General features: G+C 41.5%; 1 protein-coding gene across 1 annotated transcript in view; it reads right to left on the reverse strand.

Annotated features, from left to right (window-relative positions):
* Positions 1–23714, reverse strand: part of tafa3a (TAFA chemokine like family member 3a) — a 111197-nt gene that overhangs the window by 20670 nt on the left and 66813 nt on the right. Inside the window, exon 2 of the mRNA XM_080423183.1 lies at positions 16364–16476. Within this exon, the coding sequence (XP_080279309.1) occupies positions 16364–16475 (112 nt within the window). The 5' untranslated portion in view covers position 16476. The remainder of the gene's footprint in view (positions 1–16363; positions 16477–23714) is intronic.

Consider the following 23714-nt stretch of genomic DNA (forward strand, 5'->3'; position numbering starts at 1 on the left):
AATGGCTGCCACCTCTGCTGCTGCACATGTTTTCATCTTAAGCAGATTCCACTAATGCCTTTCAAAGTGGGAGCTGAGTGACAGGCAGCATATGTCACGAAACACAGCAGTGGCACATCTGAAGGGGGATAACGGTCCTCTTTTCACCGGGAGAGTGCCACTTACACCGTACATAACGTAATGTAACGATGGGAGAACCATAATTATCTGAATGCAGACATGAAATCTCTTCATAACACAGAGAAGACACTTAAGACACTCCATTAAAAGTGCAGCAATGAGCAAAAAAGGCAGAAACAAATGGATAATAGTTTCAAATTAGTCACAACTAAACAAAGAGATTCCTTTTACCCCTTACTCTAATTGACATATAATAGATACATGTATTGTGTCTCTAACTCACACTTTTGCTCTGGAGAATTAAATTATTTGGTTAGTGGCACAATGGCAGCCAAGACTCATCAACTCCGAATGGCTGGTCACCTGAGGACACTATTAAAGGAGCGCCTGACCCGTCCGCCCGCTGACAACTCAATATAAATGCAGCTCTCTCTAATAGACCATCCAGCTGAAAAATATGTCGACAAACCTTTTAAAAAAGCCATTTCGGGACAACTCCAACAGTTCCTCCCATTACATTTTATGCTCCAGTCCATTCACATAAACTTGATGCTCAGCCTTGGTTGCCGTTTTTACGGTCCGATGTGGACACTCGGCATGGCACTTCATTCCTGGCGGGACGTGAGCCGCCAGGCAAGGAAACGCGGAGGCGATTGATGGACTGCATTTTAGAAGCTTATATTTCACTTTATTCAGTCAGCATTGAGCCTCTGGTGAATAACTATTGGGCTATAGCGTAGCATTACTTTAAAAGAAAAGAGAAGGGGGAACTACCCCAAGGCTGTACGACTGGTGTGTATCTCTCCCACTTCCTTCCCCACATTGCCCGGTTACAGATGAGCTCTCATAAATGTCTGCTAGGATTTATATTATCTAACTGCGCCTCTACGCAAAAAGGGGGGTTTCAGGGGACAGTTATTAAAGCAAATGTATTTAATTTATGATTAGGGGACTGCCAATCTGTAATAGTAATAAGTACAGGGAATTAGTGTTTAGAGAGGACATTAAACTTTCCTGACATATTCTCAGCCATCTTGCACAGCACTTTGCCGTATCAGAGAGAGACAAGCCACCGCTGCCACCCTACCAGCACCCTGCTGGTAGTTTTTCCACTGGTGTTAATGAAGGCATGGCTGTAACACTTGTTAGAGGCCTATGAAGGATCCTGTGATCATCACAGCCTGATCAAAATATCCCGTGAGTCAAACTGTGAGAGTCATGTCCTTCCACTGAACACAGGGGAAAATCACGTCCCTCAGCCTTGTGTGAAATTGAAGCTTTCCACAACGGCTATCTCAGAGTGTGTGTGTGTGTGTGTGTGTGTGTGTGTGTGTGTGTGTGTGTGTGTGTGTGTGTGTGTGTGTGTGTGTGTGTGTGTGTGTGTGTGTGTGTGTGTGTGTGTGTGTGTGTGTGTGTGTGTGTGTGTGTGTGTGTACTTTTATTACTATACTTGTGAGGGCCAAGTGTCCCCATAAGTATAGACGTGTACTGTAAGTGTAGAATAAAAAATATATACATCGTAAGGACCATTTTCCTGGTCATCACAAGATAAATGGATGTTTTATGGTTAAAAAAAGATTTGGGGAGTTAGGCTTATTAGTTAGGAATAACATTTAGAGGTTGGGTTTAGAGGTTTGTATTTGCCTTATTTACACCAAATATGGGATATCTACAAGCTCACAAAGAGTTGCAGTGCTTGTATCAGCTATGTTTGGCTTCAGGGTTATGGATAAAACACACAAAGGTGTGTGTGTGTGTGTGTGTGTGTGTGTGTGTGTGTGTGTGTGTGTGTGTGTGTGTGTGTGTGTGTGTGTGTGTGTGTGTGTGTGTGTGTGTGTGTGTGTGTGTGTGTGTGTGTGTGTGTGTGTGTGTATGCGTGCGTGCGTGACTGTTTTTTACAGTGCAGCAATGTGACCCAGAGGTTACAGAGAACTGTCATGTACCCAAAGGGTCAGAAGTTAGATCCCATCAATCAACAGCCATGTGACCTACATGAAGTCCCCTTGACAGAAACATTGAGCCCCTAGCCCCTTACAGTAAAGTGCCTCTGGGCAAGGGAGACGGAGTCAACCTAATGTACTTTACAGTAAGATTGAGTTCAGAGAAAATATGCTGACAATTCTGACATAATCAGATCTGTCTATTTAAATTTGGATTCACAGGAAGGTTCCTGCTCACTCCTACCTAAAAGAAAACAACCTCCGACTGTATGGTACACATGAATTTGTGTTACCAACCTAACAAATACAAAAATATTTGTACACCATTATAGGGTGAATACCACTTACTGTGCAGTTATTAAAATCTAGGCACCAGAAAAAACAAGACTGCACTCTAGAGATCTGCTACTGCTCCCCTGACCAAGAACGAGAATTTTTAATTGATATAAATAAATGTACTTGTGCAACCATGAGTCTGATACCATGGACATTGCACACCAGCACTTTACTGTGCTTTATAGCGAGCTGGGAGCGGTGTCTCTGTACATTGAAGGTAAAAAGAAAGGACAAAAAGTCACCTCTTGTAACAATTTATTGTAGCAACATTTCAGTCTATCGACTTTTCTCCGGACAACGTTTTTACAACATTACAACATGAATTCCTGTCTGTGGGACTTTGGGATCGTTTGGAAGACTGAATCTGTTAACTCCTAAAATGTTTGCATAAATGTAACCGCATGAACCCTAGCATCCCTATGCTGGTCCTGTCATAGCAGGCGAACATTCTGCAAAAAATAGGTGAACATTCCATGAAAATACCTGATTTACAAGCTCACAATGCGTTGCACCAAAAGACCCAAAAGAGAAATTTGACCCAAACTAACAAAAATACATTATGAATTAATCACTTCAGCTATTTTAAAATGGTGAAGATAGCCGTTGAAGCTCACAGGGCGTCGCATTGCATGACAATCTTTTTAATAAAAAACACAAAAAGCTAGGGGCTTATTTCCGTTGTGGTTCATTGTACTAAATTTGTCAGTAAGACATTCCATACATACAATGCATTACACATCATCTACATATATAAGCTCCAGTAGCAGTAAAATATATAATTAAGTAAAAAGGAGGGGTGGTGGGGGTGGGGGCAGAGGATGCCACTACCAGCGGGCTACTGCCGTGGAGCTCGCTGAGGGAGAGCGTTGTTTGACTCTCTGGGGGCAAGTTGGTAGGGGTGAAGTAGAGTCTTAAGACGTGAGTTTTCAGACAGCAGCAGAAAATGGGGAAAGAGTCTGAGAGGTGAGGTCATTCCACGGCTTGGGAGCCAAAAGGGAGAAAACTACAGATTTTGTGCAACCCCATGTGGCAGGTTTATGCGAATGTTCCAACTCATAGCAGGTTATTGCATAACTTCCAGTACATGCTCTCAAAGTCTCATCTACAGTAGCGGTCCATGCTCAACAACTTATGACAAGCTTCCAGAGAGGCCGACCAGAAGTCAGACAGAAAAGCAGGAGAGATTTCATCTGTTCATCTGACATGCACACTGCTGTACGTGTGTCTGTCAAATGAGCCAATATCGTGTCTTCTCTAAATGGCAGCCACCTTCTAGCTGCCCATGTTTTCATCTTAAGCAGATTCCACTAATGCCTTCCAAAGTGGGAGCTGAGTAGCCGATGAAGCTCACAGGGCGTCCCATTGAATGACAATTTTTTTTATAAAAAAACAAAAACAAAAAACGTATAGGTTGCAAAACTTGCCAAATACTTGAGTCCCTATGTTTGGGAAACACGGTTCTATAATATATGCTTAAGAGCATGTAATGGCAATCATCTGCAACTTAATGTCTTCAAACTTCTTCAACACATTAAGTATTTAATGGAGCCTTGAAACCAGCGTTGAATGATGAGTGCGGCTACAGAGCAGTAGACAATCTAACACTGTGACACCTCTCTCCGAGCTCCAACCGAGCATAGACCGTTAACAACAACACAATTGACTAACTTTAAAGGAGGTTTGTTCTAATCGCTGGGTAAGGGCAAGCCTTCAGTGTGCAAGACCCAATTACAGCTAGACTGTTAGCAACTCCTCCACTAATTGCAATCATCAGCTCAAATCATTATCACCAAGGCTCTCCTTCGATTTCTATCAAAATCCCAAAATCCCTCGGTTTCTCTGTGCTTCGGTACAGCTAGGGGTAACTCATAATGTGGCGAGGGATAATGGGTTTACATTTGCACCGTAATTAGAGTTAGAATGGAGATAGAAGACTTGGAATGTATCTGATTCTCTGGAAAGCAGCAGGGGTCCTCTTGCCACAATGAAACATTTAGAGAGATTTCCCTCAAACCACTAGCCTAATCACTGTGCACTTGAACACATGGATGCGATGCCACTTGACTTTCAATGCTGGCCGAGCGCTGATAATGATGTTTAAAACTGCATGGTAGAGGATGAATAAAAATACATTAATATCGAGCTCTTCAATAAGAGACCCAGCAGGTCATTTACAAAACCTAATTTCCTAGGAGCATGCAAAGCCACCGCTTGTTAAAGTAATGGCATTCCTGGCAGATTGTACACACTTGACCGGCTTCTCCACATAACAGCATGCAGTGATCGCCGGGGCACCACGCATCCATACAGCTGCCATTCAGACGTGTATAGCACAGGACGTTTGACGGTTTTCTAATCTCTGAGGCTGCCATCGGGAGATGGGGCGGGCTGACCCCTGTCATCCCTGCAGTGCATCTCAAACAGCGCAATGACATCTCCATCTCCATTTCCCTCTAGTCTCTCTATATCACCATGCACCATCGTGTCATTTACCTGCTCTCCAAATGTCAGACAAAATGCTTCACAGCCATATCTGTCACCCCCCCCCCCCCCTCCCCTCCCCCCCACCCCCCAAGGAGAGGGTGACCCGCTCCGCTGCTGCCCAGTATAATGTCAGACATTCCTGGACACGGCCTCTGAGATAACCTGCTGTGGTGTGTGAATGTGTACCAACATAGACAACAATAGACATATGGACCAAGGTCCCAGTGAGGAAAAATACTAGACTCTTTGAAAGCATGACTTTTGTGTGTGTGTGTGTGTGTGTGTGTGTGTGTGTGTGTGTGTGTGTGTGTGTGTGTGTGTGTGTGTGTGTGTGTGTGTGTGTGTGTGTGTGTGTGTGTGTGTGTGTGCGTCCATGCGTTATGTAATATTACTATATTACTGAATCATTTGTTATTTGCTATTTATTATTTGTCCGCCCTGTATTTTTCCCATTGCAGCGGACCAACAGAAAGTCCCAGTAGGGATAATAAATTTGACCCTGAATCCTGTGTGTATAGACTAGAGTACCACATAAACTAGTAAACCAGAAGGATATGCTGTTACCGGCTCCAAGTTTGCTACTTATGGGAAATAATGGGCTGGAAAATTCACAGGCAGTATGTTGAATAAACTGGAATGGAATGTTTTCCACAAATGCCCTGCTCCTTTATTTAAATGTCATCAGCTTATATTATATAGGTGAATTGACAAATGAGGTACAAGCTGACCCACGGAAGAGGCCAAGAGCAAGCTCTCCATTGGTTTGTGTCCTTCCATGTATTCTTTGACTGTTAGCCACCATTTCTCACTTTACTTTCCACTTTTTCTCTGCCTAATGCCCTGTGCCTGTTGTTGGACACCAGAGTATTTCACCTGGGCTAGGGGGCAGTAAACATTCATGTTTTTCGGCAGCATAATTGATGGGTTCTCAGGTTTGACACATAGAAGTAGAATTGGTACATTGGGTCGGCATAATGAGAATACATCTCTACCATAATAACTAGGGTTGGCTACCGTAATTCTACTGGTACAGTACCTACCAGGCCGAATCACAATGCAGATTTTGGTGCTTTATGTCGGTACCAATTGCCTGAGCTGTCAATCTGCCTCCTAGTGCACCAAAATGGACATACTGTAATAGGCAACAGAAGCATCACTGCATGTGCTACTAGTAAACAACATTAACTTGCTCTGACGGCAGCATGTAGGCTACCATTAGCTTGCTAGTTTAAACTTGGTTAAGAAATGCCTAAAGCTTAACGGTCTAAAGAGTGTGGCTGCATTTCACTCCAAAGGATTCCAACACCAGGAAGTTGTGTTCAAAATAGGAGGAACATAACATTTAACAGAGCAACTGGAGACGCACCGGATACACTTGACAACAGAGGGATGCACCGACTGCATGCATAATGCTCATTTTATACTCAGTCCTACAATGTTGCTTGTGTCAGAGTTATGATAGAAGGGTACCAAACAAGAGTGAGAGGGAAGATGTATAAGATGGTAGTGAGACCAGCTATGCTGTACGGCTTGGAAACGGTGGCACGGATGAAAAGACAAGAGGCGGCAGAATTGCGGATGCTACGATTGACAAGGAGGGACAACATCAGAAATGACTACATTAGAGGAACAGCCCAGGTTAGACATGTTGGGGATAAAACAAGAGAGGTGAGGTTGAGATTGTTTGGACTTGTGCAGAGGAGGGATGAGGGGTACATTGGGAGAAGAATGCTGAAGATGGAGCTGCCAGGCAAGATGAGAAGAGGAAGGCCAAAGAGGAGGTTCATGGATGCGGTAAGAGAGGACATGCAGGTGGCAGGAGTGACTGAGGAAGACACAGAGAACAGAGGCAGATGGAAACAGACGATCTACTGTGGTGGCCCTTGATAGGAATTAGCCACATGAAAAAGAAGAAGAAGAGTATGACAAAGTTGTTCGCCGAAAGTAGCCAATCTAGAAGTTCACAACACATCACGATAAGAGAGTTGTTGTGTGCTTGCCAATCTCCTTAATGTTGGTTATAATAAAGTTAATAACCAACAGTAAGGAGTTGTAATGTAGCTGCCTTCAGTCCATTGTTACTTTGTTAAGTGTCCTCAACATGTGTACAACATGTTTGTCTATTTTTGCCTAAACAGGCATGAGCTGTGACTAGTCTACTTTTGAGTACAAACAGTTCTAGACAGCTTGGCCTTTGGCCACAGTGAAAAAGTATTCTATTTGCATAGAATACAAAAAGAAAGAAAGGAGAAAAAAAAGGATCCCCAGAAGCATGAAAGCAAATATGGAAATATCCAACAGAATTCAAATTAAAGGCTGTACACAATTTTTACTTATTAACAAAGCAGCACAGTAAGTGTGTGTGTGTGTGTGTGTGTGTGTGTGTGTGTGTGTGTGTGTGTGTGTGTGTGTGTGTGTGTGTGTGTGTGTGTGTGTGTGTGTGTGTGTGTGTGTGTGTGTGTGTGTGAGAGAGAGCAAGAGAGCGAAAGAGAGAGAGAGAGAGAGAATAGAACACATTCTAAATATTTTCTAAATATCTTCCAATCTCTACAGGACACCGTCCACATGGCGCAATGCCCCCCAGGGCCGTTGAAGACCCATGGTTGGAGCAGTGCTTCTCAAATGGGGGGTATGTGTACCTTAGTACACAGAGCTACTACTGGGAGTATGTGAGAGAAAGTGGAAGATGTAGAATAAATGTTACTGTTATGTTTAATGTTAAACCATTGGCAAACTTTGTGTGTTATTGTGTTATTGAATAAAAAGCTAAACTTATTTGCTATACATATGACATCCACACTGGACTTACTGAAATGTTATGGCCACAGTTTTAAAGAAATCTGCTCAGGAGGCACTGATTGCAAACTCTTTCACTCCATTTCTTATTTGTAATGTTCTATTCTTCAAAAGGTGGGTTATCATTAATTCACAGCATCATACTATAATAGCTATTAGGGGTGTGCATTTTGGTGTCCCACGATTCGATTCCGATTCTTGGGTTCACGATTCGATTCAAAATCGATTTTTGATTCAAAATGATTCTCAATTCAAAACAATTCCCAATCAATTTGATCAGTTTAATGTCACAACACTTGCCAATACATAAACATTGCTCTAAAAACGTATATCACTTGATATTGAATTATTAGGCTTAAAGAAGGCAGCTTAGAGCCGTTTCACACTCAGGTCCCAGGTGCGCACTCCAGACCGCTTGGCTAGTGTGAATGTAGCGAATCGACCCGCGAAACGGGTAACCGTTCCGTTCCCGAAACCACCTCCGGAGGCAGTTTCGGATCCGGATCATGCGTTTTCGACGGTATATAAACTCGACAAAAACAGCCAACAAAAACACGTCGCAGATCAATCCACAGGGGTTCAACCATGGCCGTAACATATCCACACCAAGCAGTAGCACAGCAGAGCAGTGCTCTCTGTAGGCTGGAATCCAACCGTTGCGGCATCCAACCGGTTGGATGCCGCATGTGTTGGACGCCTGTATGTTGGATGCCGTCTGTCAGCGCAGCACCGGTTTGAAAAAAAGAAAAAAGACACACCGACATTCCATAGGCTAAATCAATGCATTTTGTGATCGCATCGCACAACTAATAGCCTACTAAAACTAACGGGGAATACCAGAAAATAATAATATTTTGACATACGGGAGAAACGGTTGGTGCGGATATTTAAATTGGATAAAATAATTATTGCGGTTGGATAACGGGTGGATAATTAATTTGTACATGCGGATTCAGATGACCATGAGAGGCCATCCGCGCATCTCTACTACATATCTTTGCTGTTAGGAAGAAACCCTGTATCCCATATTGCAACTTTTAATGCTTTTTCATCATAAATGAATGCCCTATTGTCATACAGTGTCACACAAAAGTAAAAATAGCCAAGCTACAAGCTGAAAATGAGGTGCAATGCGACACATTGAGCTTGTTGATCTGCTATTTTTTATATTACAATATAGAGCAGATAACCACACAGATCTTGCATTGGAAAATAATTTTTTTATTTTAAACATGAACAAAGGCAGAGATGCACGTCCCCACAGTTCTTTTTTACACACAGTGCTGGACCCACAAATCATAAATTAATACATAAAATAAGGAGACTCTTTTTAAATAACCAAAAGTGAACTTTCTCTTATTATTATTATTACTTTGGAGACTATGGCAAGCGCGATCCTATCGCACACCTTCCTACATGACCAGCTATGGCTTTGCAGTCCAGAGGATGAGATCTGCACGTAATGCGCGGATGCGCAGATTACAGACAGGCAGCGTTGCGGAATGTACTTGTACTTTTCTTCATAGAGAAAAAGGAGAGCACAGGGCGCATATATATATATATATATATATATATATATATATATATATATATATATATATATATATCATTCAGTCCGACTTCACTGTATAGGCTACTATAGTTGCCTTTTCATAAATGATATTTTTTTGTACTTAAGCTGTCGTGAAAGTTTATAATATTTAGAGAAATTTAAAGTTTCAAATGCAAAAGTAGTAGTAGTTGTGAAAGTTAGCAAACTGGACATTTATACTGAATGTTTCCTGTATCCTCATCTTGCGCTAATGCACACAAGTGTTTCACCAGGTTTTATTTGTGTTGTTTCTCATAAGCGTACATCCATTGTCCGTCAACAACACTGCGTTGAGCGCTCAGTGCGTTCTCCCCGCTTCGGGGCGAGGCTCCCCAAAGACCGTGCACTTACATAGATCGCCTCCCCTCCCCAGCATAGCTCTCCAGCCTATATTTCTGCGCGACCAGCAAAAACATTGTCGCATAGTTGATGACGTCTGTGTCCACAGGGGAAACACTATGTGCATGCCGCCACCTGTAGGATCGGGGGTATATATGCATGTGTTCTGTGGTGCGATTGGAACTTGGCCAATGTGAATGCAGGCCAGGATTCGAACTGGGAAACGTTTTCAATGAAAACGGATCCAGTGTGAAACCGCTCTTAGTCTGTCTGTTTTTATTCTCTTCACCTCAATAAATTGGCATCGGCAGCTACAAGTGTGCGGCGAGTCTGGCGACTCTTTGATCTCTTAAGTATTCATACCATTGGCCGGCACCTCATAAGGACTGGTGTGCGTGGCACCTCTGTGAACTCAATTATTAGGCCTACCTGCTCATCCTTTATGACTGATGTCAATATCAGTCAGACTCGGATGGGCCGGCAGGGGTAGAAAATTGATGGACAATATTGGTGGGCGTGGCTAGATGGTGACGTCATGGTGGGCGTGGCAAGGTGGCGACGTCATGACGTTCACTATCAGTTTTGGTATAGCTCCGAAGAGTATACAAATATAACCAAATGGACTCCTCGGACTTTAGTTAACTAACTATAAGCACTTTAATGTGTTGTTAGATGACAATTGTAGTAAGAAGCTCTGGGTAATTTAACATTAATAAATGTTAATGTAATTTTCTTCTAGTGAAAGATTGCATTTCAATAAACTACACTTTATTTTGGAATAAGATGGAAGTCAGAAGATATTAGATACTGTATACATAACTGAACATTTCAGCACCATGGATAGCAGTATAGAGACCAGGATTACTGCATGTTTTTGTGAGGGTACCTACCCTAGGGGACACGGGAACAACATGCAAACTCCACACAGAAAGGCCATTTCGCCCTTTTCAGCATTTATCATTAAGATCCAACTCATCAGTCAAGTCTTTGTGGATGTGCAAGAAAATCAGATGGTTGGGGCGGTTATCGTTGAATGAATGAACGCAAGTTTTTATGCGACGGAGGGTTGAGAAACTCCACGCAGCAGGCGTCCCTGCTTTTCCAGGACTAGTTCCGGTACAAAAGCCCCCTCGCCCCCCACCCCCTCTCATTCACTTCACTATTTTCAACGCAAATGCCTGTTCGTTGCTGAGACGTATCTGTCAGCGGAGTTCTTGAACTAGAGAAAACCTTCTAAGAGGACACATGACTGACACAGACTTCTATGACGCAAGACATAAGCATAAACATTTGTAGACTATTTTATTTGTGCTACTTTTCTATGTTGTTAAATGCACAGGTTTCTCAGCTGTTTTCAATAAGACTCATTAATTAACCCACTTGTTGCATCTAAGCAGCAGGCATTTGTGTTGAAAACATATCCACGGCGATTAAATAGGCCTACTCAAATCTAAAATCACAAAGGATTTCCATCAACCCTCTCTGAAGTCAAGGATTAATGATCATGCAATGTTGGTTGGTGGAGAAAAAAACACATAAGAGGTTTGTGAAATGTAAATTGACTAGATATTACTCCAATGGTCTAAACATCCTCTGAGAAGACGTGTATTATAGCGAAACTTTATCCATTTAAAAAAATCCAACTTTATCTTTTTACTTTTGTCTCAGAAATTAATGCCCTATATGGGGTATTATTCAGTCAGTGGCTGCAGTTAGTGAGTGAGCCTTTTTGAGCACAAAGCTTGTCATAGCGTGCAGTCATTTCAAGGCCAAGGGCATGATCTGCCCCTTTCACATACAGTTACAGCCAGCACAGAAAGATCACGACTTGTGTATTATCAGCAATTAGCATGTCTGGCGGAGACGGAGTGGCGGCCAGTTGATCAAGTTGGCCAGTAAGAGAGGCGATCTCCAGCAGCAGCCATTGAGCCAATAGGCAACGATTGGGCAACACAATGGGAACGGTGGAGTGCTAAACCAGCGCCGGTCGGGGAAAAACTATAAAAATAAATAGACCAGCGGTCGACAAGTCAATCACTAAATAGTCTGGGGACATTCTGCCGATATTATTTGCGATATTATTTATCGCAAATAATATAAATAACATTAGGCTAACAATAACTTTATTCAGTTGACAATCTCAACTTTCCATAACCCCCCAGTCTGTTTGCTTTTGTAAATGAGTTAAAAAACATCCTCACTAGGGGATCCAGTCAGACAGGGTGAAGAGGGGTACGAGAGGGTTCAAATCAAGTGTTGCTGTAGATTTGTGGGTGATATGAATTAATAATCGCATCACAGACATCTCCAGCCTATATATGTGTCCGCGAGCAAGCAATTGCTAGCATCCAAGCTAGCCGCTAAGCTAAAGCAAAATATTGTAGTCAGGTAAAGGGGCCTGGCCTACTTGGATTTGATCAGGGAAAAGGAGTACTGAAGCCAAAAAAGTTTGAGAACCACTGGCTTAGAGCGTTTTCATCTCAAGAAATCAGTGCTGTTTCATCCTGGAGCCCGAATGGGCTATGTGTGTTTCACACCTAGTTTCCCCCCTCCTGCATTTCAGCATTAAATGTCAAGGTCAAACTTTTAGCCTTTTCCGGCCACTGACCAAAAAGCATTTAAACATTTTACTTATTTCTTCTTAAATTAGACAGTGTGAGATAGGCCTACTAGGCATGTAACGATTTATCGTGAGACGGTTAAAATCGATTCAAACTGGTGACGATTTAAATCTGTGAAATAAAGAATTTATAAAAATGCATACAGCAGAGGCCGGATTGCATGTACCTTATGAATAAAAGGGCCTTATTTTATTTCATCTATTGAAAAGAGGATAAGAGAAAATACAGTTGTTAAAAAAAATTGTAAAATAAATCAAGGTTTTTCAGTAATTTGTCTGGAAAATAATTTCGTTGAAAACAAATCGTGAAAAGATCGTATTGTGAACCTAGTATCGTGATTCGAATCGTATCGTGAGTTGAGGGAATCGTTACATGCCTAGTGTAAAGGTCAAAAATATTGTACTCAATTCAACTCAACTCAACAGACACATCCTGGGAAATCTTCCTCAGTGAGTAACAGCCTGGGATGCTAAAATATAGTTCAGCATTCAGGCATTTTGATGTGCTGCATCATCAGTCTAAATCACACCTTTGGTAACACAACTAATGGTTTCTGTTATCTACCTCTCTTTGTCATACTCCTTTTCTCTTTCTCTTCAGACCAGAACCCCCCCCCTCTCATTCCCTCTCCCACTCTTTCATGAATAGCTAATGAATGTGAATGGAGCTCTGGGGGATGCAGTAGTCTTATTACAGGGGGTTATGTGTGTGCTGGGCGCTCAGCGTGCTCTCATCAGCGTACGGTGAAAGGTTCAATTGCTCTGGCCAGGGCCCCCACCTCGATAAACAGAGGGGCTAAAGAGGTTTGTTTACTGGACCCACCTTGACTTGACCTCCGTAGCTTGGGGACAGGCTGCATGATTGCCTAAGTGTTGGCCCAGTCTGGGGAGACTACGCCCGGGCAACAAATGCTGGCCCTCTAGGCTGACTGATTGGATGTCTCCTGCTTTCTCCACCAATATCATCATTGTTGCACAATGGTATTGATGGTGGAAAAATATACAGTAACCATAGAGAAAGCATATTCAAGTTAGAATGATGTACCTATAGGGAAACCATGAATTGAAGAATCATTCAGGATATATATATTTTAAATGTTTCAGCTATGTATCGTGCTATTGCCATGTACGAAAATGTTAATATTTGTCTTTAATATTATATGACACAGCAGGTTTTTGACTACTGAATATTTTTAAGACGTCTGTTTGTGTTCAGATAAGTTGTCTTTGCTAAGTCTTCATCATAATACTTTATTACCTTAGTTTGCAATAACTATATGTACTATATTAATCACAGATTAATCTAATAATCAGAAAAATGATAAACTATAATAATAATGCAAATAATTGTTTGCAGCCATCTTGTTTTTATTGCTGTTTAAAAACAAAAAAACAAGATATTCAACACATCCATGTTGTTCCCACATGAAGAAAAGTAGCCTGCAGTAAACCAAAAAAAAGGAAAAGTTGATTGAATGAATTCTGCTGCTTACCCCCCCTGTCTTCCTTTAACCTTCCGCTTGTCCCTGGGTAGGAAACATCCCCAGAAGACAACACAACTGTTGTTGTTGTTGCTGTCGGGCAAAAACCTTGTATCTCCGTATTTCAACATTTCATGTCTTTTTGCGCTACTTTGTCGTACAAGTGTCGCTTAAAAGTAGTGAAAATAGCCATTCTACAAGTCCACAACGTGTCGCGATGCGAACAACATGGGCTTGTGACTAAAATAACTACATTGGAACACAGATATATTTTTTTCATTTCCTGAAAAGTTGCAATTTTGAATATACAAGGTTTCCGGCCGACAGTGACGATGGCTGATGTTTATCCTCTCCCTATGCTTGTCTCTGTAGCCTTGGGTTTTGATATCTTATCAAAGTTCCTTTGCTGTTCATGTTTTTGTTTTTGCAGTTAACGTGGAGACATCCGCCCCCAAGCCAACTGTCAGCAGTGCAGGAGAAGTACTCAGATTTTCTTTTACTCAAATTTAGCAATACCTCGATGTAGAAATATTCTGTTACAGCTCACAACGCGTCGCATCACGACACGTTGTAAGCTTATAGATCTGCTATTTTCTAATGGCTTAAGTTTAATAGGGGGTTTGTATACAGGTTAAAAATCTAAAGTAACTACCGTAGTAACTAAAGTTTTCAAATAATTGTAGTGGAGTAAATATACAGTATGCCTCTGAGATGTAGCAGAGTAGAAGTACTTGAGTAAATTGTACTTGAGTACATACACGTAGTACTTTCCACCACCGACTGTCAGTGAGTGTGCTGTATAGCCTCCCAGAGGAGTAAGGCTCATTATTTAAATGTGTAGTCACAGCTTCTACTGTCCCATCATGATCTCTCCATCAGAGGAACTCTATCCGAAAGGTTTTACCCCCTGTAGGCATCAACAGGGGTTGCGTGTGTGTGTGTGAGTGAGAGACACACACACACAAATGCAAACACTCTCTCTCTCTCTCTCTGACACACACAAACATGCATGCACACGCGCTATCTCTCTCTCTCTCATTCACACATACACTCACGCATATACACATTCTCTCTCACACACATACTATCTCAAGCGCACCCACAAACACACACTCTCTCTCTCACACACATACTATCTCAAGCGCACCCACAAACTCTCTCTCTCTCTGCGCCTCTCTCTCTCTGCGCCTCTCTCTCTCTCACTGCGTCACGCACGCGCACACACACACACACACACACACACACACACACACACACACACACACACACACACACACACACACACACACACACACACACACACACACACACACACACACACACACACACACACACACACACACACACACACACACACACACACACACACACACACACACACACACACACACACACACACACACACACACACCCAGTAGACCTGGCTATATTGACTCTTTACAGTAAACTGTTAAAAATCCCCTAGTGCAGAAGTCAAGGTCAGCCCACCTTTGACTTAACACTTACACAACACTGGTTGCAGAGCCCTTTGACTAAAGGTAGCTCTCCACCGCACCGGCGTCTGCAAGTGTTGGAAAGCGTCTGTTGCCGAAAATCTGCTGTTGAATGGGCGGTGGGTACACTGTCGCGTCGGGTCGCAAGTTGTAGGGAAGCGTCGACCGTTGGATAGCAGCGGGCTTGTTGTTGAAAAAGACATCAAGCCATAGGCTATTTTTAGCACCATAGTAGCCGTCTGTCGGTGTCGGCTCTCAGGTGCATTCAGCAACCTTTTTTCACACCTTCCAACAGACTGAGCTCCTGACTTCATTCGACTGCCAGTCTGTAGTAATCTGTAGTAGTCCGTTTGGTGGAGAGCTACCTTCATAAAGGCTTGCTAATGATGGAAGATTCTTCACCAAGGTTCAGAAAGAGCAACATACTGTGGTCAGCAGATATAATAGGTCTTATAGTCCCCTGAACATTTAATAACTTCAGGGGACAGCACGGCAACTGTGCATTTTATGTACAGTGAGGTCTGTAGAACCCAACTTGTAACATATTCATATGCCGTGCCTGTTTATATTTATTGCTAATTGATAATATAGAAAATAATATAAATACATTCATAATTGAATTCATGATAGCCCACTTATGTGTATTATAGGCTATGTGTGTAGCATACTGTAGTTCTTATTACAGTACAAGAAACCACTATGTTAATTTTTTTTACATTAAACATGAAATGTACCAGTTTAAGAGACACATTTTTTACTGCAGCAAGCTGTTGTTAATTAGAATAAACTTTTCACTGGTTAAATATGTATGAAACCCACACACACACTTAACCACAAAAAGGCTAAATGGTTCACACATTTTCAAAAATAGCTAAAACAGCAGTAGATCAGCTCTTTTTGCTAATTTGGCATGACAATGTCACACGACAAAGTATAAAATAGGGCATTCATACTGTATATGAAAAAAACATAGAAAGATGAAATATGGACAAGATTTCTCACGACACCGACGAAATTAACTGTGGCTCTTGTAAGCAGCTCTGAGGTGTGAATATTATGCACACCTGTGTGAATACGGAGGTAGAGAAATCGGGCACAGCAAATGTCCCCTGGACAAACAGAGGATAATAAAATAATAAAAAATTATAATTGTTGCAGCCTACCTATGTGACTTCTGTGTGACGATGCGTTGGTCAACTGGCCCCACAGAGTCACCAAGCAGACGGTCACCAGCAGCATCCGTCTGCACATGCTCCGCAGGTCCCTCTCCCGCATTCTGGGGGAAAAGGCAAAACAAAATGGCCATGGGCAAGCATGTCTTGATACGGATACAAGATGAGTGGGCACCTAAACACTATGGGCACCTAAATGTTGCTGAATGTTGCAATGTTTGCTGAATTTAGACACACTATGTTTTTTGTCAAGTGGAATAATACATAGCATGTGAAAAAGTAGTTTGCAACGTGTGCTGTCTCAAATGGGTATAAAGCCAGATTTAGCCTATATACTCTTTAGTATGGCAGTCGTGTTGTGACACATGTAATAAAAAAGGTGCCCAGAGTTCCAGTTACACTTGATACTCAGGCAGCAATGACATACGCTGGCTAACATGGGTTTAAAATAATCAAATGTATCTGGGAGGGACAGCACATATTAACAAACACGGCATACACAATCAGTATGAGGATGCAATGTAAATATGTTGTCAGTTAGCAAGAATGCTCATTTTCATCCGTCATTACAAAAAGAAACAGATACTGAACAATCAAACAAAAAAACATCATAAATGTAGGCCTACAGATATAAAAATAAAACCAAACTCTGCATCTGTTATATAATAATAATAATAATAATAATAATAATAATAATAATAATAATAATAATAGACTAAAATAACAGTTACATTTAAATAAATAAAAGAGATTGGTAGAGTGCTAAATCATTTTTAGTCTATGTACGAAACTATGTAAGAGTTTTGAGCAGGTTTGATTCTGCAGCAGCCATATTTTAAGTTGATGCTTAGATGATGCAAATGTAGGACATTCTCTTATAGCTATAGGTAGGTTGTTCCATGCTGACGTTTTGTCAAAAAGTGGTTTGTATACACTCAGCATGCTCCTTCTTCCGACGTCTGAACATTTGTTTGGAAAGGGAGGTGATTTAACTACAAATTGATGGGAGGTCTCAGAACTTTCCCTTAGAACTTTTGCACCTCCAGATGTCCAGACTCTCCGAACTAGTTCAGAGAGCCTGTCCGAACCGGGACGTTTTTTTTACGACATCGGAAGGAGCATGTATTGGCCTAAAGCTTTGCAGAGAATGAAAACAAAGTGGCCTTGGTGCTTGTGCGACAGGAACACTGCAGCGCTACAACGTACAGGCTGCCACACTTGGACTGACGCCAACAAGCTGTCCAAGCAGCCCATGGTTGGAAGTCAATTAGAGTAAACTCCCGAAATCACAAAGTAGGGATTTGAAAAGCTTTAGAACAACAGGCCATGTCCTCTGCCATGTCAAAGATTAGCCCACTGTGTGCCGTGCACAACAGGATTCCCCAGCATGTACCAAATATAGCCACTCACTACCAGTGGTGTACTCAGATATTTTACTTTAAGGACGACTTAAAGGAGTAGTTCACCCAAAAAAATGACTTATTTTCTATCAATTACACACCCCATGAAGCCTTGAATTCATGGAGATTGTTTGTTCTCCATGAATTCAAGGCTTCATGGGGAGTGTAATTGATAGAAAATAAGTCATTTTTTGGGTGAACTACTCCTTTAAGTAAAAGTAGTAATACCACAATATAAAATATGTTACAAGTAAAAGGCCACTATTCAAAATGTACAAAAGTAATGGCATCAAATAGCATTAAAAACGTTCTTCGATTTTTCTGAATATGACACACTTTTTAGCAAAATAGCAGATCTACAAGCTTGCAGATCGGCTATTTTCGAAGAGACAAAATATAACATATAGGACTTATGTTGTTAATGTACATATGTTTTGTAATAGGAATATAAATCTACAAAGTAACTTGTAACTAAACGTTTCAAATAATTGTAGGTGTAAAAAGTACTATATTTGCCTCTGAGATGTATAGTGAAGTGGAAGTATAAAGTATATTTAAAAAATAATCAAGTAAAGTAAATGTACCTCAAAAGTACAGTACTTGAGTAAATATACTTAAGTTATTTTCCACCACTGCTCACTACTTGGAAATTCAAATGCTGGGTAAGAAGACAACAGGTGATATCAGACAATACCCTGTATGCTCATGTAGGAAGTCCTAGCTCACTCTGACTGCCTGCTGTTTCTGCAAAGAGCTTTCTTCAAAGAAAAATAAACACATTTGTGTTGATTTAGTGCCCACTGACAAAACACAAATGTTATTATACATCCATGCATAATCATTCACGTGTTTGTGTTTTCTTTTCCTATGGTGCCACGGGATTTGCATACGAGGTCACAAGCAAACGCTGTCATGACAAATAACGCACATGCTGCGATACATGACACTTTTAAATAATCTACTCACTCCGGATGAAGGAACAAGAATCACAGTGGAAGGAAGGAAGGAAGGAAAAGAAAGAAAGAATTCAAGAATGAATTCAAGAAAGAAAGAATTCAAGAAAGAAAGAATTCAAGAAAGAAAGAATTCAAAAAGGGATCTTTGATATCAAATCAAAGAAAGAGTCACACTGTCTGGAACTTGCAAAAAAAGATGCTCTTTAATTAATCCACGTTTTGCTCGTTAGACCTTCATCAGGACAAAAAACGATCCCGCCCCTCTAGCTGACTAGCTAGCTGACTAGCTAGCTATATAACGCCCCTACAAGGGAGGGGCGTGTCACCTGTATTGTTATCAGAAATGGAAGTCGCATGACATGACACTTCAGAGGAATTTACGTCCCACTCCTCTTTCTCATTTCCTACATGCTTCCTCAGTGGGAGGGACTAACATGCAAGGATACAAGTGTAGGAAATGAGGATTTAATTTAATGACCTGAGATGCACCCAAGGCACAATAACCACCAGACATTTAAAGGCTACACCCACAGTGTGTTAGGTCATCAGTCATTGAGCCCATTGGCTGCAAAAACAATCCCAAACCCTAAAGGCACACCCATCACCATCATATTCTGACCCCAATGAAAAAAATTCAACGAGTGTTTGCAATCCCAAGAGTGTCTAAATACAACAAATTTTTCTGGGTCATGGCATCACAAATTATAGCTCTGAATAACAGAGGAAGTAGCCTGTATAAATCATCCGACCAGGTCTTCAATAGGCCTATATAGGTAAAAGAGGGAGATGACATTAGTGGACCCAGTAGTTGCAATAATAAAAGAACAGCAGGAATAAAGATAAGAGTATAAAAATTAAAAATCTCTAACAAATTGAAAGCACGGGTCTATTACATAGAATTGTTTTAATTATTTATTTTTACCGACAGCAGCTGAAGTCCTTGTCATGTCTGTCTGTCTATCAGTCCCTCCTGGTAAACACACCACCACTGACCACTTTATTAACACGCTGAGGAAGGCTTGACGCCAAAATGCTATTAATTAAAAAGTACCAGAGGGTTTGTTTTTTTAACTGGCAGTCTTGATGGAGCATCGCCGTCCTCAAACGGATGTTGAGTACAGAATAAGAAGAAAAGAAAAAGAAAAAAAGGATTCAAGAAAGAAAGAATTCAAGAAAGAAATAATTCAAGAAACAAACAAATGTTCTGTATCTTTTTCTCTCCATGTGTGTGGCTACCTGTGCGGTGAGTAATGCTGTTTGTGTGGTCTGTCTGGGCTGTGCTCTGCCTAGTAATCTTCATGTACTTTCACAGACTTGTTGTCCGGTAATACACAGTGTGTCTCTGTCTAAGAGGCCCACAGAGAGGGGAACAAACAACGCAATCAGCAGCTCATCTTATTGCCTACAGAGTCGGCTCCTCTCATGGGGGGACAACAGTCACAAATCACAGTCAACAGCGCACACACGCACGCACGCACGCACGCACGCGCGCGCACACACACACACACACACACACACACACACACACACACACACACACACACACACACACACACACACACACACACACACACACACACACACACACACACACACACACACACACACACACACACACACACACACACACACAATTAGCAAAACGATTGGTTTCATGCAAAGCGCTTAACTCTTGTTTATTTGGCAGGGCCTTGCAACAGCAGAGGAAGATGTCTCGCCGCATCTGCCTTCACACTGACAGTCTGTGCTGGTGGAGGTATTAACAGGGGTTCTAAATCTGTACTGCACACTATCAAGATAGCAAAGAAAGTCAGCATGTTACTTACTGGCAAGGTTTCCATCAGCTATCTACTAACTGTAGCAGAATTACACAGATCTGGGGCCATGTAGATAACAATTCAACCACATAACACATGCATCATCCCACGTAAAATTCTGGAGACCTGTGATGTAGGGTTTAATGAATGCCAATCAAACTTATATATGTACAGGTTTGTGGGAGTGCAAGTACAGGTATAGATACGAGTGTGTGGGTGAGCGCAATGCCCTTATGCAGGTATGTTAACACTTAGTTTCCAACGTGTCTAACTCTATTGTTAATGCTACTGTGCCAAAAGGTGTGGAAACTGGAAATTGATTGATTGAATACTTAATTAGCAGTTTGCAAAGGAAAGCACAGTTCAAGCACAGGAAAGTACAGAAAGATAAGGATACATGTGTGAATGTGTGAAGGAATTTGGTTTTCGGCCTAGCGGTTTGCAAGAGCCACACTATAAAAAGCAAGGACACACTCCAATCCTCCTGTCATGACAAGCAACTATATAGTTTACATTTCTCTGCAGATTGTATTTAGGTTACAGACCAAGAGGCCAGGGTATCAATCCAATCAGGATCTCTATCCAGCCTCACACTACTATATATGCCTGTCTTTATTAGAGACCGATGATGCCAGATTGTCAAAGTTTCCATTTGAGAACATTTGACTTATCAGCAACAATCCAAACACAAATAACGACTAAATTGGGGGGGAAAAGGGGCAAAAAGCAAAAAAAAAAGGAAACAACAACTGGACTTTAACTACTTAAGCCCTATTAAAAGATATCCTACAAGCTCTCAACGCATAGTGAGCTTGTTGTAGATCTAGAAATGTTGCCTATAATGGTATGCTCAAATTAGGGATGCTAGTTCGAAATTGGTAAAAGAAATCGGGACATGCGTAATTGCAGACACTGATGTCGTCAAACAAAGTCAAATAATGGCCGATATATCGGCTTGAACGATATATCGGCCTGTCTCTAGTCTTGAGTGGAAATGTGTGTTCAGGTGGCTGGGCAGAGCCTGTTAACTGGACAATTATTTCACCTGATGGTGATGGTGCTGGGACCAGGTGGCTAATCACAGAATGGACTGAAGAGGGACAATGTGGTTGGAGATGGGATAGAGATTATCTTCATACAGACTTGGCACACATTTGAAGGCATGGATACATGCAAATTATGTACAAAGACAGACAGATAGACGGACAGACAGACAGACAGACAGACAGACAGACAGACAGACAGACAGACACATACGCACACAGGCAAGTAAATATAGTACACACATTTTGTCTCAGTGTGCATGTAGTCCAGTGGTTTCCAACCCTTTTTTTCCTCTGAGCCCCCCCCCCCCCCCTTCTAACATCTGACAAAAAGCTGAGACACACACACACATGTTTTCGTATGATGAATAGTGAAAATAGACGATCTACAAGCTCGGCTATTTTAGGGGTGAAGTGTCTTGCTCAGGGACACCTCGATACATTACCGGGGCTGGGAATTGAACTTCTGCTTCCAAGGGCGATCTCTCTACCCATTCAGCTATGCCTGCCCCTATAATATAATGACATGCCCAAAATAGGGATGCCAGGATGAAGGTGGATGAAAGCAAGTTATTTAAACATTTGGACTATCTTCAAACAGACACGGTGATCTTTGACAACTCCCCCCAAGGGGGTCCCGACCCCAACACTGGGTTACTCGACTTTAATGGGCCCAAGCAAGGCAAGAGTAATCTGTTAACAGCTAACGTGTGGCAATGAATGGATGAAGCTGACGTATTTAGAGGATAAAGAAAACCAGTTATAGTTGATAGCTAATGTTAGGCTTTTTGTTTCCCTCTTACCCAAATGTTACATGCGGTGGTCACAAATCAAATAGTAGAGTAAGCTAAGCAATTAATATTCGGAAACACAAGACATGGTGAAAACCATAAACCTTGCTAAATGTTTCAGCAGAGTCCTATTACAATAAAAGTAAAGTTAATTTGGTTTCTGGTTTTCTTGTTTACATTAATATTGATTAAATAGAATCCTTAATCTTATCTCATATAATTCCCTTGGCTTATGTGCTGTATACCTAGAAGAAACGTTACAGCAAAACTAAGTCAGTCGGATGGGATCAAAATGTAATTAAATTGAATTCATTAATTAATTAGATTGAATGGGAGGGCAGCTAGGGGGAGGCTTACGTGGCTGCAGCCCCGAATGTTTTATCAATAGCCACGGAATATATATATATATATATATATATATATATATATATATATATATATATATTAAAATTGGCTTAAGGGAGGACCGGCTGGCAGGCCGGCCAGCTGGCGGGTAGACCTCTGATGTCACACTCATGTGTCACCATGACTCAGCCATAACCATATAAGGAGTTCCAAATGCAGCTACGACCAAATATGGAGTGTGTTGTCTAACCTCAATTTGTCATAATGGCATCAGGCGAAAACAAAATCTGTCAGCTCAAGATATGGGCACAAAAAGGGGCATGCCCAAATATGGGCATACACTGATGACATCAGGGATCTCCATATATGGGCTTCGGACAAGCCCCGCCCGAAGCCGTGTGAGTGGGGCGGGGCCAGAGCTTCTAAAGCCCCACGGGTGCAGTTAGTATGGTCTGAACAGGCACACGTTCCAAACAGACATGCTCCGAAAGGGCACTGCACTATACTAGTTCTCATGAAGTTTGCCACAACGTGATTGTACTTATGGCAGAACTGAAAGTAGACATAGTTTCAATGTTGTGCACAACTGTAAAATTTGCAGGTGATCACTGCACTTTGCTGGCTGAAAGGTTTGCTGTCATGGACACTGCAGGGTATTGTTTTGCAATTGGTATTGTTGTAGGGTGCAGTAGTTACACTTTTCATTAATAACAGGCTGGTGTAACTGCTGAATGATAGCCTAAGTGGACTGAAATGAAAGGATAGGCTATAGAGAACAAAATAAACAACTTTTATTGGATATATAATCATTGGTTAAGTTTAGACATCGCCACCAATCCACATTAACAGTTTATCAATGGCTAACTATTACGTTTAAAATATGCATAGAACAATGTCTCATGTCTGTGATGTCCCATTAAAATGCCAAATGTTTGAAAGCTACAGTACAACTGTTTATGTCCTGCTCTCTTCTCTCTGCCCCCGCATGAG

The sequence above is a fragment of the Gymnoscopelus braueri genome (genome assembly GCF_963280865.1).
Source record: "Gymnoscopelus braueri genome assembly, chromosome: 3".
NCBI classification, from domain to species: Eukaryota; Metazoa; Chordata; class Actinopteri; order Myctophiformes; family Myctophidae; genus Gymnoscopelus; species Gymnoscopelus braueri.